This window comes from Pieris rapae, chromosome 2 (assembly GCF_905147795.1).
Source record: "Pieris rapae chromosome 2, ilPieRapa1.1, whole genome shotgun sequence".
NCBI lineage: Eukaryota > Metazoa > Arthropoda > Insecta > Lepidoptera > Pieridae > Pieris > Pieris rapae.
In genome coordinates, this window is record NC_059510.1 from 10279907 (window position 1) to 10298475 (window position 18569).

At 34.0% G+C, this 18569-nt stretch overlaps 1 protein-coding gene across 7 annotated transcripts in view; it reads right to left on the reverse strand.

Annotated features, from left to right (window-relative positions):
- The window catches only part of LOC111000673 (neuropathy target esterase sws), a 32067-nt gene that overhangs the window by 10705 nt on the left and 2793 nt on the right, over positions 1–18569 (reverse strand). For 5 of the 7 annotated variants that reach the window (XM_045634386.1, XM_045634388.1, XM_045634385.1 and 2 more), the window contains exons 2-21: positions 16091–16172; positions 15254–15462; positions 12811–12997; positions 11488–11633; positions 11069–11197; positions 10842–10922; positions 10473–10595; positions 9381–9473; positions 8778–8873; positions 8239–8370; positions 6114–6210; positions 5213–5421; positions 4492–4647; positions 3414–3570; positions 2596–2754; positions 2407–2525; positions 1999–2112; positions 1415–1597; positions 661–816; positions 235–354 (exon numbers count right to left, since the gene is read on the reverse strand). In XM_045634386.1, coding sequence (XP_045490342.1) covers positions 235–354; positions 661–816; positions 1415–1597; positions 1999–2112; positions 2407–2525; positions 2596–2754; positions 3414–3570; positions 4492–4647; positions 5213–5421; positions 6114–6210; positions 8239–8370; positions 8778–8873; positions 9381–9473; positions 10473–10595; positions 10842–10922; positions 11069–11197; positions 11488–11633; positions 12811–12997; positions 15254–15462; positions 16091–16172 — 2748 coding nt within the window. Of the gene's footprint in view, positions 1–234; positions 355–660; positions 817–1414; positions 1598–1998; positions 2113–2406; positions 2526–2595; positions 2755–3413; positions 3571–4491; positions 4648–5212; positions 5422–6113; positions 6211–8238; positions 8371–8777; positions 8874–9380; positions 9474–10472; positions 10596–10841; positions 10923–11068; positions 11198–11487; positions 11634–12810; positions 12998–15253; positions 15463–16090; positions 16173–16339; positions 16475–18569 lie in introns of those variants that run through there. The other 2 variants (XM_045634387.1, XM_045634389.1) reach the window with 2 other exon arrangements.

The window sequence follows — 18569 nt, forward strand, 5'->3', positions numbered from 1 at the left end:
AGTATGTTTTGTATTAGGTATTTTTTATTGACCTCAAATGGGTCAAATTTGTCCCTTTTTTGGTGGAGAACTGTTTTAGTAGTATAACACTTATGAAATGTCAGAATTCTACGGAATTAAAAATCGAAATTTATGCATTTTTTTAAAACAGACCAAAGAGTTCGGACCTATGAGGCAGAAATTTCTAAAGACAAATAAATATATGACAACTATTTCCAAAAAATCTGAAACTACCTGCGACCACTCCCTCGCTTTCTGCGTAACTGTAGTAATATTCCTCTCCATACACCAGAGGGCGCCCATGAACGCACCGATACTGACCCCGCCCACCATGTCTATCGGGATACCAGCTTCCTGTAAATACAATTTTAGTGTAAAATTACGAAAAATTGCTTTTTCTTCTATACATTGGTGCATCAGGTCGATCGGTGGAGGATTTTGTTCTAAGCCTTTTATAGCCTTGCAATCATATACACACACCCTGTATAATAAATCTAAACTGAACATTTATAAAGATAAGAAATCAAGGAACTTATTATTAAGTTATTTAAATAAATGTCCTTCAGTAAAAAGATACATAAATATATATCTGGTGTTTCTTTAAAATATTCAATGAAATAATATTCTGTTGATGTAAATATTAAGGAAATTGCCGCCCACCTGTATGGCCCTCACCATCCCGACGTGGGCGGCTCCTCGGGCTCCGCCCCCGCCCAGCACCAGCCCCACGGAGGTGCCCGTGAGCCAACGAGCGAGTCGGCTGAAGTCCGAGTGGACGCTCGCTTCTGACATCAGCACTTTGCTGTACAGTTCACTCTGATGATACGGAAAAAGATATTATAATTTAAAAAAAAATTGGTTGCCTGTAAAGTATATACGGGCGAAAGTTTTACGTGACAACGACTTTGAGTGGTAAAATAATTTTAATGTGAATATTCATTCGTATACTAGGAAGAAGGATGAAATAATAGTAACAATTTAAAACATTTATTTATACAAAGAATCTCGCACTGAATTTCATATGTCTGTCTCTCTCGCTCTTAGGCGGGCTAACCATGCCCGAGTGGAAGGGACGCGTGCCTCTCACTCGCTCTCATTGTGAGCGCATAACGTGAGCGGAGCGTAACGCAGTTTCTTGAAGTGTCACCCGGCAAACCAATTTATAAGACGTTGTCACGTCAAAAGATTAATTCCGAGTTTCTGCTGAATTCCGAAAAAACAAATTGAAATACATTCCAACCTGTTCAATTCTTTTTTACTTTTCTAATAACAGGTATTTTTTTTAACTTTTAAATTTAATAAGATGTTTTAAATGCTATTAATTGAATATTTTTCAGTTTTCAGTTTTATGATTACTTTTAGTACACAATTAAAATTCCATTTCTAGTCTCACGTTGTATTAAAATATACTCACAATTCTATACTGGCTCTTGCGAGTGAACATCCTGTGAGGGCACCTGACATGATGATGCTGACTGACCCACGTCCTCATGTTGAGCCAATGGACCGTGCCCGTGGGGTTGGCCCCGCCCTCTCGATGGAGCAATACGAGCTCCTTCTGAGTTCGGATCGCTAGACGCTCGATTTCCTTTTCGATCTGAAATTTCATTTAATTGCTTTTTTAATTAATATATTTTATATACAATCTGGGAAACGGGGTTTGAATATAAATACATAGATTTGACTTTTGAAATATATATAGTAAACCGTTTTATGTTTAATTAACACGAATTTAGTATATATAATAATAGAAAACAAAACACAATCGTTAATGTAAAAATAATTCGTGTTTTTCAAACCTCTTAACTCTAACATAAAATCCTCTCTTTTCTATTGTCTCTTATTTTATAATGGAATTCAGAATTGCTCCATCTATGCTTAGATCACTTCACATATTAGCCTCAGGCTTCAATCACTGTACGAACTCAAATCCAGAGAACTCAAAACTTCTAGGGATTATGATCACAGCTAATGAAAAAGAAATGTAGACCCTCATACCTTTCCAATACTCGGTTGCTTGTCTCCCAAGGCCACGATGAGAATGCAGTCAGCCTGGCGGATGCACCTTTGAGTCCACTGGGTGAGGCTAGGATCGCACTGGTACAATGCCACCTGAAGTCAACAATATTATTGAGGTTTTCTCCTGCAGCTGGAAAACTATATTAACATAACAGTAAATAGAATAGAAGCACGTACGTACGTACTATAGTACGTAACATAACGTACAATAGAAATTAAAACCGATAAATTACGTAAACTGACTACTTATTGATAGTATCTTACAGAGGTAAAAAGTCTTAATAATAAAAAAGTATACAGAAACTATTTGGTAACTCTATTGTCTATTAATTATTATGTCAGCGTGTCAGTAAAATTTAAAAATTTTCAACGACAAAAACCTAATACCTTATGTTTATCCTCTTGTTGCGCGAGCCAAGAGCTGAGTCTATATTCGTTATTGGGGTCCATAATTGTGAGGCCCAAGAGTTTCCTGATCACATCCGAGGTCAAACGGACTGTGGGGCCTGGAAATTCAAAAACAAACTAAAACAAAATCCTAACTCATTAAAGAAATTCGTGTAGATCAACACATACCTATAGCACAAAGCGAATGATAGAGCTCGTAAGTGAAGGCCGTCAAGGGGACATCATCGCTAACTGGAACTACGGCCACAGTTGAGAAGTTGTGTTGGGAGGGACGGGATTCGATCGCCGCCGCGCCACCTAGACCTGCCGTCGGCTTCTGCCATGATCCTGTAAAACATTCCCGTGCCTGACAAAAATGTCAACAGACAGGTATTCCTTAGGCTTTTGCCCCCTGTTCTATAAAAGTGATCAAAGTAATACGCAAAAGTATGCTCTTCCCATCCGACTTCCGCTAGCCATAGCCAAAAATCAAAACTTTTTGTTTCTGTTAACTTATGTTTGCCGCGCTTATTACCGAGACTGCTACCGCATGTTAGTGAATGCCCTTTTTAAATGTTACACATTAACAAGGGCAACGACATAAAAATATTTAATTTATTTATTTACTCCATAATATACAAAATCATGCATATAAACAAAAAACAAAAAAAGCGGGACAAAATTTTTCAGTCTTCCTAGAAGTTATAGATTACTGCAGTGATGCTTTCAAGAAGGCAATTAATTATTAAAAGGCAAGGTTTATTTATTGGGCGAGTATTGAGACCATTTTCACATCAATTTTAAATAACTAAACTGTTATTACGATTTTTTTGATTGGATTCATTGACATTTGCCTCTATTGTGATTGATACCGTTCTAAACAAATGAACGATTTATTTCTATGAAAAAAGGCTCCTCTAGATGTATAAACGAAGGCCGCTACAAATATTGACAGAAATACTATATACTATGCTTACTCGTCTAGTACATAATACTAATCAGCTCACCCAAGATCCTATGTCCAAGCAGGTTAATAAGCCTAGTCACAACCACCGGGAATCGAAGCTTGATCGCATTAAAAAGCCCCTCTGGCAACTTCGCCAATTCGGAATCCCTCACCGCCATAACTGTTGTACTACGACGCGTTTGAGTTACCATTTCCACCTAACGGAACGGGATTTCATTAGACGGGTCCACACAGAGCGAGCAGCCTCGCGAGGAAACATATAGCGAGGCAAACGCGCGCGGTAAGCCCGAGCCTACAGGTTGCGCGAGGCAAACGAATGAGGCGTCTTTGAGAAAATAAAAAAGCCGACACTGGATGGCTCGGGCGTTCGGTTGCTCGCCCGCGGCAGCGCGTGCGATTGCCTCGGCCGAGGCACATCCACACTTACCGAGCTGCTTCGTGCGGCAAATGCCTCGCGAGCCTGCTCGCTGTGTGTGGACCCGTCCATTTAAAATATTACTAAATTCTTTTAAATATTAATAATATAAGTAAATTTTATTTTTAAATAAAGGCGTGAAGATTTTTCACCGCGTCATAGGGTACGTTATACATATTTACGTAAAAATAATAAAAATATAATTATTTTACAGATTTTTGGGCGAATTTATAAAACTATAGACAGTCAAAAGTTTTTACGACGACATGGTTTAGTCCATACCGGTCATATTGACCAAAACCAAACGTCCCGGCTAAATTCTCTTGTATTAGATACTTAACAACGTCATAGGCTGTTACGACTTTCGGTTTATACGTTCAAATAGTAGCCCCTACGATGCCGTTATAATAGATTTTGACTATACTTATACAATTTTTAATTCTGTCGAATTCTGACAGCTATGATTTTTTTCAATCAATTTTTCAAAAAAGTTCTCCACCAACCAACTCCAACTTTTTTTTAATGAAATGTCAGAATTCTACGGAATGCAAAATCAGAGTTTAGATACAACTGAACCTAAATTGTACAGCTATTTAACTATTTCCATAATCATCATTTTTTTGTTAATAGTTAGCGGAATCGATCTAATTTGTGAATACTTCAGGCATAATGTCTAGAAAATGTTTGAATGATGTATACTTACGATTCCAACTAAATCGCCTTTTCCGTATTCCCCGACCAGTTCTTTCTTTCCATTCGGATGGGTGATGACCGACCGGAGTCGTCCACTCAAAACTATAAATGTCGATCCAGATTCTTCATCTTGCCTATACACGGCACGCCCGGACTCTAAAAATACCTGTAATAAAGTATAAAACTTAACAGACAGACAGTAGTGTAAAATAGATTTCTTTGAAGTAAATATAATTCGTTATCATATCAATTAATATACATAATAATTACATGTAAACAAAAAATAAGAAGTTAAACCTAATATAAAACAATAAAGAAAATACACCCACAGAGGGTAAAGTACAAGAAGTGCATAATGAACAAAAATAAACTCAAAATAACATGTAACGTAACTAAAATTAAATAAAATAAATTCTAAAGAAAAAATATAAATAATATGTAACAGAAATGTAAAATCTTGTCCAAAGGAATATTGAGTCACAAGTAAGTAGTACCTAATTACGAGACAAGAAAAATAAGCAAGAAATTACGATTTTTTTTGTCTGAAGTTCAAAACCTGGCAATACTAGTTCGTCCATAATAGAAGTATGTCAGTCACTAAAGGCTGATCATCTAGTATAAAGAGAAAGGAATCCAAAAAAAATTCTGCTTAGCAGTTGGAAAACTTTGAGACGAAAAATCTAATACTTAAACAACAATACAATACAATTAAATAATAATTCAGTACATACCCAATCCAAAGCAAAGTCGACCTGTCGTACAAACGGCGAGAGTCTCTTCACAACAGTATTGGCAATATGCAAAACAACGGAGGGTCGCTCGCGCATGATGCTATACACCGAGGTTTTGGACAACAGACCAATACGAGAGAAATGCTTCGCGCGGATCGAAAAGAAACTCGGCTCGCCCGTCAGTACGGCCAAACCTCCTTCCACTTCACCTGGAAATCATTATTCTCATTTTTCGAAACTCATATTGTTATAATAAGGATCTGGGCAAGCTTTATTATACTAATTCTATTCTTATATATTTTAATCTAAGTAGATATATTATTTATTTATAATATTCGCTTCGGCTTCATGTCTGAAAGAAATGAAGAAAAATCTTTGGCTTTTTATTCATTTCGAAAAAGAGTTATTAACCTTATTAATAAACTTAACTTTTATAAAGAAAAATATAAAATCGTTAGAAAGCAGTGTTGGCCTAGTGGCTTCGGTGTGACTCTCATACCTGAGGTCGTAGGTTCGATCCCCGGCTGGGCACCAATTGAGTTTCTTTCTATCCGCGCATTTAACAACAGAACAGTGAAGAAAAACATCATGAGGAAACCGATATGTCTTAGACCCAAAAAGTCGACGGCGTGTGTCAGGCACTGGAGGCTGATAACCTACTTGCCTATTAGATATATAAAAATTATCATGAAACAAATTCAGAAATCAGAGGCCAAGACCTAAAGCGGTTGTAGCGCCATTGACTTTATTTTATTTATTTATAAATAAATTAAAATCTGTCAGTTAGATACTCTATAACGGTGTTATAACAATTCTTATATTATAATTGCTTTGACAATAAAAATTGTTCTAATTTTGACACGTTCAAGCGTAATGTTAGAATTGAATTATCATCACGAACCTGGATATGCCGTAAACATATGAACTTCTCCATCTCCTTCAGCTACCCTTTGCGATACCAATAACGCACCAGATAGTAAGTATACTAACGCAACATCCTGCAAATATTTGAAAAAACAAAACACGTTAATCACAATGCGGAATTGGGAATAACTTAACGAGAAAACACAATCATGCCACACATGAGATTCGCAAATGTGAAAATAACAGCGGTACTAAGAGTAAGTCCCCATAAGTTAGTCCCCATAAGTCAGCACCCATAAGTCAGTACCCATAAGTCAGTTCCCATAAGTCAATTCCCATAAGTCAGTACCCATAAGTCAGTTCCCATAAGTCAATTCCCATAAGTCAGTTCCCATAAGTCAGTACCCATAAGTCAATTCCCATAAGTCAGTTCCCATAAGTCAGTACCCATAAGTCAGTTCCCATAAGTCAATTCCCATAAGTCAGTTCCCATAAGTCAGTACCCATAAGTCAGTTCCCATAAGTCAGTACCCATAAGTCAGTTCCCATAAGTCAGTTCCCATAAGTCAGTTCCCATAAGTCAAGAAATAAGTTGGTATGGTGGAAACACAATCTGGACACAGTTTTTCTGTCCAACAAATACCACATACATAGATGATGAAACATATCTACAGCTCATCAATGCATAGATAAACAAATCTATAAGAATACAGACTTCTATCAAACTATAAGATTTTGCTAAACCCACTTGGAGCAAATGTTGATGATCGAGGCACTAAAGCCATAATCAGTAGATGCCGAGATTTATGAGGAATGAGAGAATTGTAAAACACACATTTGTTAAAGTGAAACTTTTATTACATCGTCTCAAACTGTTTTTTTCGTCTGTGTGTTGCATTGCGACGGTCGGCCGCGGAGTAGAGATAAAGTGAAAGGCGCTCGTCATACGCCCAAACCCAATAACCTATTTCAATCCATTTTGGATTATTTGAGATAGACATCTTAATCCAAATATTGATAAAATGTGCCAACAACCAATCGACGGATTAAAATAGCCATCTGACGATACAAGCTATCCATGGTAGGTCGGATCGGTGTATGTGGATAGACCTTTGCATGAAGATTGGCACAGTTGAACTATGCCAATATCCTATCTTAAGATCTGAACTCGTATATTTTAATATTATTTGTACGGTTTTATTTACCTTAATTGGTTTATATTGATTATCACATATGAGTTAAAAGACACATATCAGTTGAGTCTGTTTTTATTATTTCCCATTATCATTTCAATTTTCCAAGTATAAAAGACTGATAAAGGGATTTTTATACCCTTAATGGAATATTAGTCTAAACATTTTTAGTTAAATATCTATATTGTGAAAAAAAGTTTCATTTTCACCGTGGTTTCATAAAACCATACAATCGTTTTTTTTTATGTTTGACCATGCAAGCAATTTGAATCTAGTGAAAATCTAAATTTTGGTAAATACAATGTAACTACAATGACATTATAACAAGTAAATGTAGAAAACACCCCATTCGTATAAAATCCATAGCTACCTGTATTATTTCTGGCTCACCAGGAATGTTATAATACATCTTTAGGAAAAATATTCTCATTAATAACTATTGATTTAAAACTATAAATTACAATATTAGGTTCAAGTCTTGCCAGTATTTAAGATCACATCCAAATTTGAAAATCGTATATAAATTTACTTATCTAATATGTTGTTTATATGTTTTGTATTGTGAATCATCACATCTCTTTTCACGACTAATTGTATCACTTCCAGGATGTAATGTGACCAGGTGGGAGAATATTTTTTTTTTTTAAAAGTTAAACATTCTATTTTCGAGGTCGGCAATCAGCTTTCATACAACCTCCCAAGAGTTTAAAAAATCATACTACAAAGGCCGACAACGCATCCTCGAACAAGGTGAATGTCGATTAACAGCCTATTTTATACTTAAGCCAACCGTTTTGCCGGGTTTTTGTATAAGGAGTTCAGATTATCCTTTAGCAGATTTCTACACACAAATACGCTGTAAGACATGTTTTGGAAATTAGAATTACCATACTGTTGCCATGACAACCACATTTCAAATGTAGTGAAATAAATAAATAAATAAATTTATTAGTAGACTTAAAACCTTACCTTATGACTCTCCTCCTTCATTATATATGTCCCAGCAGGCAGATCCCTAACTTGAACGCACCCGGTCAATAATTGATCGTTTTCCAAGCCAAGCTCCTTTATAAAGGCTTCCGTTGCTATTTGTATGAGTGCCTATAATTAAAAAAAAATCGGTTGTCTGTAAAGTCGGTAAACTGACGATAGTTGAACGTGACATCGTAAGAAAATACTGAACTTGCATTTTTCAAAAGAAAATTTTAATTTTATTTGTTTGATAGATATTATGTATGGATATAGAGGAGGTAAATGGAAATCACAATTGAATTGATCAAGTTACTTGTACGCATACATACAATAAAGTCAATTTTTTAACGCAACGCTGCCGAACGTCGAGGCCGATTGTGCCTCTTTGTCGCTCGTTCTGCGTTCTCGTTGGCACTTCAAGCATTAAATAGAACGCCTCAGAGCGAGGTAACGCCGCATACGTAATATAGGCCATTATACCAAGTTCCACATGACATCATAAGTAATTATTAATAATAAAATAAGTAAGCAATTACCTGTTCGTCAAGATTATCAGTGTGATGCTTCTTAAACGACGATCCCTCTTTAGGTCTTTGGAAAGACGACGTGGGTTGGACATCTGGCTGTGATTGCTAAAACCCAGAAAATTTAAACGATAAAAATGAACAAATAATTAAACCATAAAAGCTTATACATATATATATATTATATACGAATATGTTTTACTGGATCTATATGGACTGAAACAGGAGTTTAAAATGCATACAAAGTTAAAGTGCGTTCTAAGGAACTGCATACTGAAAGCTTGTACTGCACACACTAATACAATGGCAACACTGAAATAAAGTGTTCATTCAATATCATTAAAACAAAGAAAACTTTGCCAGCTCTGTGGTCAAGATATCTGACATATTACAATAAATATGTTAATTTTAAATGTTTGTGTATGACTAAAATGTATAGCTATTATTAAAAATAATCGTTGCTAGTAACTTGTACTTGAATTTATAAAAATTGTTTTTAATAATCATAGATAATTCGACTTTGTGTTAATCTGTTAGACTATAGACGATAGCGCAGACTATAACGAAACGTTTTTGACGTATCAATTTTAGTTTACATCTTAATTATGGCTTTACCTGTGGTATATTAGAGGTGACATCAGGCATATCGGACCTGGGTCTTCGGCCCTGAATGTGAATGGGAGATGATGTCGCCATGCTGCCTTCTTGCTGTTATTAAACACAATGGGATGATAGACGATCCTCAAGTATTTCCTTAACTGCTTAGTCTTTTCAACGTTTAATAGAAAATATTTTAGGTAATACCCGATAATCTGTCATGTAGATGACGTTAAATTAAAACTATTTTTTGCGGTTGTCGCATTGGTTTTAGTGGTTAAAATTTTCTCATTCACTATTGACAATTTATTAATCGGAAAAATACACATAGAAATAAACTTAATAGAATATAAAACCCAACGTATCGTAACCTAATATATAACCTCCAAATGCAAATCCTCAACCATGTTGTCTATTCCCATAACAGAAAAAATAAATAAATTTGTTTTCAGACTCGTTTTGAAATTGAAAAATGTGTCCGGTCAAAAAGGTTTGCCATCTCTGACATGTCAAAAATGATAGCTGTCAGAAATCTAAGGAATTAAAAATCAGAGAAAGTGGTAAAATCTCTGGGCGCCTGCGGCACAGCCATCTACAGATTCGGTTTCCCATGCCTAGTGTCTTAATCGGTACTCGCAGCCCCATATAAGGGATTTTAAACGCATTAATTCAGAATATCTTTGAGGATCGTCGTAAGTTATTTGTTAGTAAAATTAATGTAACAAATGTCAAACACACATTTTGAATATTAGAAAATCATTCATAACACATTGGAATTAATTATATATTAGGTTTTTTTAATTTATACTATATACACGTTTGTTATAATTACTGGTATGATCACGTATATGATACAACATAATAATTTGTAACATATATTACACCATAAACAAGATTTCACAACTGAGTATTTATTAAAGAAGTTTGAACCAGCGGCCCACTGAAGTATTTCCGAGCCAATTCGAGGTTCAAGTAAAACCGACAACGCACTTGCGAGCCTTCTATATAAATGGTATCGCTTAACACCAGGCGAGCTTAGGTTTCAGAAAAAAGAGGGTAGTTGGAAAATTGTCTAAGTAGGTATATGTTGGGTTTCGGGAATATACTTACTATATGTTCAGTAACCAGTCTTTCGCTGTGGCTGGGAGAATGCGTGGCTGTACCACAGTCCATTGGCTTTGTCGTCTTCATTGGAGACGCAGTCGTGGTATTTGGACGACGCCTTTCGCGACCCTAAAGAGTTAATCGGAAGTGACTACTACCTTATAGTATTATTTATTTGCATTTCAAATTATTTAACATAACGTGTATATTTTTAGCCGACAGAGATCACTGTCATTTATTTGTATTAGATGACTGAGATGGCAACACTGAAATTGAATTGTAGCCGACTGAAATGGCAACACTGCATTGAATTGTCGCACAAAAAATAACAAAGGAACAAAATTAATTTTCAACCAGTGGATGGTAAATACTTACAGGATTAACCAACTCCGCACTAAGACCGAGGTATTGATGAAGAGCTGTAAACGTCACACGTTGCAGGCGCACCATGATTATCTGAGGAATAAGCAAGATGTGAATACAAAATATATAAAAATGGTGACTTACAATTAATAGGGTAATTCAATTCAAGTATCAAAGTACAAAACCATAACGGCTGAACCTATACTAGAACATAATCTGTAATTTAATTAAATAAATACCTGTATAACTCTGACGAATATATCTGGATACTCCTTGAAAACCTCTTGGAAAGCGCGCATGGGCAATTTTATCACTTGAGAGTCTTCTAGTGCCTTGGCGTTTACCGTTTTGTACGGTTGAGAATTACCCTGTCAAAGAAATGGACAATATTATTTTGGATTTTGACAAAAATCAACATTCAATAAAAACTTTATCACTTATAATAGCTCTTACATAATATGAAATTGGCTGTTTGTATTGGAAGTACAAAAATAGATTTTTGACGTGACAACGTCCTATGTCGTCATATATTATGGCAAAAGGCAGACTAATCCGCGTCTGTTACCATGGCTATCATACAAGCTTCTAACGCAATTTAAGTTCCTCCTCAAGTTTTAAAATCATTTTGTTAGAAATTTTATTTTAAAATTACACATACCGTCAACACATCGGTGAAACTCAATAGCGAAGTAACACTTTCACCGGCTCGCACAATCTTCAACGACAGACTGCTTCCATCCTGGTTCGATATATACACATTTACGCGCCCATTTTGTACAACATACACATTTTCGTCTGTATCACCTGAAAAGTGTATTGATAAATAATCGAATCACAGAAGAAAAACATAATTTATATTGTCTTTAGCTTATGGACACGTAATATTATCTGTGGCCGCGCCATCTTAGTGCGTTTGGCGCCATGCGTATGTAACAGTGCCACACATACTATTTATTCATAATATTAATCATTGTCATCGATATTAGTATTACCAGTAAATAACATTTAATCAAAAAATATATGGACTAATATAAAGGGAGGCTGGCTTAATCATTTATTGCAATGTCTTAATAAAACAATGTAGGCCTTACTAAATTTGACACAAACATCGGTACAACTCATATGATAGGTTTTGTCATCTGTGCCATTAATACATCTTTAAGATACCTAGCACCCAGAACCGACCGAAAATAAAACTTAATTAATAATGCAAGGAAGTAAATAAATGCAATATAATGTTGGTAGATAGTAAAACTTGTCAAACATTTCAGTCGCCGGCCAAGAAAAGTATGTGGCATTTTTTTACTTCTACATACATATCTTTGTCTACAGATAAAACATGACGGTATATACTATATTTGATTTAGGGTATACTTGGAGGGGTGAGGCAGATTATTTTATTATGTTTTTAGTCTGAGTTGGGCCAAGCATGGGCTGTAAGTAAATAAATAAACATATAAATTACTGTAGCCTACTTCTTGAGGGAAACCTTCGTATCATGTTAAAGTATCAATTTAGAAGTAAAAAAATGGACGTTGTATTGTGTGATTAATAACAATATTTTGACAAATAATCTGATAACGATTTAATTTGATTACATACTTGATAACAAATCAAATACGTCATTATTAATGATAATTTCAGTAAAAAAAAACAATTATTAATTCAAATAATTAAAGAAAATTAGAGAGTAATACAACTACCTACTTGTTTTTATTAAACAAGGTTAATGGCACAAAAACGAGAATTTATAATTAAGGCAAAATATCAAAGGATTAATTCACATTTTGTTTCAGATCTGATTTTGATCAATTATTAGATTTGCAAGATTATAAATTATTTGACATGATAAATTAAAAACACAAATGATTTGTTTAAACTAAATAAAAATACAATCTCATCATGTGAATTGTGAATTGGTGAAAAATTATGGTGGTATATTAACATAATACACCGAAAACTTACAAATAATTATACTAACCAACTTTGAACAAAAACGAGCCGGCTGGCAGATTCAGTATCTCTGTATGTTTGCACAGCATTAAGAACACCGGCTTCTCAAAATGGCCAAACACTCGGATGCTGTGAAGCATGTATAATGCGTCTGGTGGAACCCGATCGTCACTCGTCAGATCCTCTTCCAAGTATTCCGCTGGTGGCTCCAGCACCTACAAATATGGAGGTTGCTTTATAATAAATACTGCTGTAGTGTACGTTAAATACGTACGAATTTGAACAGCGCTTCGTGGAGGTTTTTGTAACTAAACTCTGTTTCATGGTCATAACTTATTTAATAGAGGAGTGGGTGATCAGCTTTCTGTGACACATAACGTTGACATCGTGTCTAAGGCATCTAAGGCATGATCATCAAACATCGATGATCATCGATAGTCTCGCTCGCCCTTTCTCACAACTCTTTATCAACAAAGAAAATTATAAAAAAGGTTCATCTTTATCAACATTACTTTTCATTCAGTCAGTTGATAAAAAATATTGGAATATGTAATAATTTGTTCTGATTCTTTGTCAATTATTAATGCAAAATCATCCCTAATGCGAGTGTTAAGTACGCACATAGCCCATGAACCTACGGCCACAGGAATGTGAATCGCTGATACCACTAGGCCAAATGAGGAAAATTCATGAGTTCTACTAATTAAAAAAGATGGATATTTAAATGAACCGCATATCATAATCTTTGACCAGAGTCAGTGAAAGTAGGGATTCTGAAACTGATGATTAGTGTTCAGGTTCGGGAGTTTCTGAAATTCAACCTCCAAATTGTTTAAGTGATCACAATACTATTAAACTATAATTGCTAAAAAGTGTGTTTATTTTTCCTTCATGTTCATTCAAGATGGTAATATGTATGAAAACACGATTCCTCTAAAACACTCCTTTATCCATTCTATGGTTAAGTCTTTTCCTTGAAAAATTGTTATAAGGAATCTCGTTTTTATTCATAAGACCGAAATAATTTTACCCTTAAACCCGCCTACTTTAAATTAAGGGCAACGTTATACTATATACCTACTATAACGATGAGTTTGTAGGCCCGTAATGTATACAGTAATATAATTTTCACGGCATATCAAAAACAAATGCAACATCAAAAACTTGTTAATAACACGCATTTCAATCTATTTTTTACTAACTAATAAAGAACATAAAACATTGTTTATTTCATTATATTGAAACAAAATCATTATTTATACAAATAAAAAAATGTGAGACGAAAAACGATACATTCAATATTCTTTAGAGATTTTTTGGGGTTAAAATTATCACAATTCTATCACTACCAATCGTGAAAATGTATTATTGTACTTTAAAATAATCTCATACTTAAATAAACTCTTTTGCAAAAATACCGACACAAGAAAATTTACGTTCCAAGGTCGAATTTCAGTTAATTAAAAAAAAGTAATTACATACTACGGTTTTAAAGAATTCACCAGTAATTGCTAGAATTCAATACACACATTAATTTACACGATATAATCGACCTTATAACGTTAATTTCCTTAGGAGGCAGTCATTTATGTAAGAGTTAAATATATTTTAGATATAAGAAACATAAATCATTATGGTTGGAAATATTGCTTGGTAGGACCAAGCAAGCTACCTAGACAACTAACTACATATATTTTATTTTTTGTTTTATATTACTACTAAACTATTATTATTGTATTTTTATCTTACACGCTGTTTTATTATTACTCTTTAATAATACGGTTTCGATATTTGTAAATATGTGAGGAACATGTATACTAACAATACAATAATAGACTGTATAGTAATTTTATGGGAATACATTGTCTTCACATATATATAATTATTTACGTAATGTATACAAATATTGTAACTTCAATTTTAAAAGAGTAAGTCTGGAGTTTCTTGCCAATTCTTCTCCATACGAAACTACCTTTTGGAAGGGGCAACTAGAATAATGTTTATATTTTGTTTAACTTTCAAAAGTGCCATTTTAGGTGGTCTAATTGGAATAAATAATTTGATTTGTATACTATAGAAATTAATATAAAAAGAAATTGCCTAATCTTCAATTTAAAACGTTATCGATACAAGGTAAATATATATTGCAATCTAATCATATATTATATAAATATATATTTTTGCTGTTCGTTAGTCTCGATTAAACTCGAGAACGGCTGGACCGATTTAGCAGACAATTTTCCAATACAATCTATTCCTACGGTGTGTTCTTGTCTTTTTAGAAATCTGTCACGGAAGAAAACTGTCACGCGGTTGTCATATATTTATAGGTGCTTTCAGAAATGTGTGTTTCATCTGTTGTTTGAGGTTGTCTTTGGTATGTTTTAAAAATGTTATTACGCTTGGACAATTATAGGTGAAGTTTACGAGTTCATCTACTGATAGATATATTTTCTTTTAATGTATTTTACCTTTAACTGTTCCGGAGCGCTTTCTTTCTTCAGCTGCAGTAACTTCCTCGCGAACCGCATAACAGCTCGCCTCTTCCGACCCTGGCCTGAATTGGAGATGGACTTGACCTTTCTCAACATACGCCGTCCGTAAAAGAGCATTTTGTCTCGTTTCCGAAACCGTTTCGCTGGTTCCCCAGCTGCCGTGGCACCGGTGCCTTCGGATAGTTCTGTTGAAAAGAAAAAAACTCCTTCATCATCACTTACCCACGATGTAAAAACGTAGAAATTAAAAAATAATTTTAAAGTAGCTGCATATGAGCTGGTAAAGCTATACATGGACCCATCACATATATACATATATATTATATGTGATCTGGGTATCAGATTTCTGAATCAACTTCGTCATCATTTCAAATAGTAACTGCAACAATCAACCTTCGTGCCTCACACGCGCCATTGACTTTTTGGGTCCATGACAAGCCAGATTCCTCACGATGTTTTTCCTTCACCGTACGAAAAAATGTGATTGCGCACATGAACAGAGAGTCGAACCTACGGCCCGTGGGACGAGACGCACGGTGAAACCATTAGGTATCGGTTTTAATCTAAAAATTATTTCTACATCGTTAAAGAAATGGAGATGTTTAATTTTTAAATGTTGACGATGGTAACTACAGGGTGTCGGCTTTTTTGTGCGCGCGCATCAATTTTCCTTAACGCGCCAAAAGAAGTATAACTTCAAAACTTGGCGATTAAAAAGAGTGGGGGAGAGTTTAATCTATTGTATGATATTTTTGACGTTCATAAGTGTACATTGTGTTACATAAATTAATAAATGATTTTGTTTTAATTTACCTTTCGCTCTCCATCTTCTATAATAATAGATGAATACAACTAATAGTGAGACGAGAAGACATCCACAAAACGACCAGAGCAGCTGAAAAGAAAATATCATTAATTAATTTGTTTTTTTAAGTAAAAAAACGTACTAAATTACTTAATACCACCAAATACAAAGGGTATTAAAATAAATTTATTTAGAAAATTTGGAACATTTCTGTCGAAGTAAACATAACAAGTATACCTATTTAATGAAGTACCCACCATAAAGTTATCTACATAATTAAAACTCAGAGCAGCCACTGCGAATGTGAGGAAAAAAATTGCTGTCTTTTTGTAATATTTTTCGCGCAACATTTTTCGGATACTGATATTTTTCCTACTGCTATTCAATACAAGTTTAATCTTTATAGCTATGAAATAAAGATTAAATTATCAGCTGACAACCTGATGCATCTAATTGCAATAAAAATTATCTAACAGTTAAACCCAGAAAGTATTTTATTGCAAGTAATTTATTGTATTACATTTTTTATAATAATAATAATTTATTTATTGCACGAATATGGTATAAAATGTCAAGGTGGTACAATTGTCAGTCGTTCGCATATTCTGCCACACACAGTGGCGCGCAAATTTATCTTAGTTTAGATTTTACATTATTAGTCAGATTCATATCAATTAAGTCAATTATCATACATAATTAAATTTATATAAATTACCATGTCTCACACAAATAATCGTTTATTGAGTAGTACGTTTTTTCTAAAAGTAATGCACTAAGTCGCTTTTTAAAGATTCTTGTCGGAAGATCTTTAAGTTCTTTCGGTAATCTATTGTAAATTTTAATTGCCATACAGAAGGCGTTTTTCCGAAATAATTCTAAATTTATTTTTGGCACAGCCAATTTCTCCCCATGTCTACTACTTACTACATTCGATTTAAAAATATGTATATTTCTGTGTACGAACAGGGACATTTCTAATATATAAATACATGGAAGAGATAACACTTTGAGTCTCTTAAATAGAGGCACGCAACTATCGATGCAATTTGCTCCACAAATTGCTCTAATACATTTTTTTTGGGCCTTAAATACCCTATTCACTTCGACTGAATTTCCCCAAATTATAATTCCATATCTAATTATAGATGCAATATATGCATGATAAGCAGCTAATACCGCAGCATGGTTAACAGTTTCCCTTAGTCGTTTTAACACAAAAACAAAACGGTCTATTTTGTTCTGTAATTTTTCAATATGTGATTTCCAATTACAAAATTTATCTATCGTTATACCTAAAAATACACACTCGTTCATTATGTCCAGTTTATTGTGTTTATATTGTACGTCTATTAGTGTTTTAGAGTTATATGTCTGAAAATGAATTATGTTAGTTTTGGTCATGTTTATTTGTAGGTTATTTGAATTCATCCAGTTGATGGCGTCGTCTAGAGATTTAATTAAGTTGTTTTTTAAATCTTGGTCGTTTTTGCCTTTTATTATAAGTGTAGTGTCATCAGCAAATAGTATACAGTTCTGGTGTATAGCATCTGGGAGGTCATTTATGTATGTTAGAAAAAGTAGTGGGGCCAAAATACTGCCCTGAGGTGTTCCGTACTCATTTTTCTTATAGTTGGATCTATAGGTTTTTTGTTTTAGTTTACAAATCTTTGTTATTTCCACATATTGCATTCTATTTTCAAGGTAACTTTTCACCCAGTTATAGGCATTACCTTTTATTCCGTAGCATTCTAATTTTTTTAAAAGTCTTTCATGGCATACAAAATCAAAAGCCTTTGTCATGTCTAAAAAGATGCAACCTACAAGCATTTTATGATTTAAGCATTCAGTAATTTGTTTAACTAGGGTAAAGCACGCAAGGGTAGTGGAACGATTTTTCCTGAAGCCAAATTGTTCTTTTTTTAGAATATCGTATGATAAAAAGAAATTCTCTATTTTATTATACATGACTTTTTCGAAAATTTTAGATAATATGGGAATTAAAGTTATTGGTCTATAATTAGTCATTTGTGTTTTTGCTCCTTTTTTATGTAATGGTTTGATAATTGATATTTTTAGTTTTTCAGGAAAGATCCCTTCTACTATCGATAGATTAATTATGTATGTCAGTGGATCAAGTAGGTATAATGCGCATGATTTAATTGTTTTGGTATCTAAATTATCGTATCCTGTAGATTTTGTATTTTTCAACGATGTAATAATTTTTAGTATATCCGTGTTATTTATGGGGGAAAGAAAAATACTTTTATGGTTTAGAGGGATTTTAGCTTCTGGCAAATTGTTTGTTTTATTTTTAGTAGGCAGTGAGGTAAAATAGTCATTAAAAAAGTTGCATATTTCATGCGGTGATTCATATGTTTTGTTATCGATATTAATTGCTTCTAACTACTGCTTGCTAACTATATTTAAAAAAGATGGCGCCGGTCCGTAATTACAATTAGTTATGTAAAACATTCATGTTATTTTATA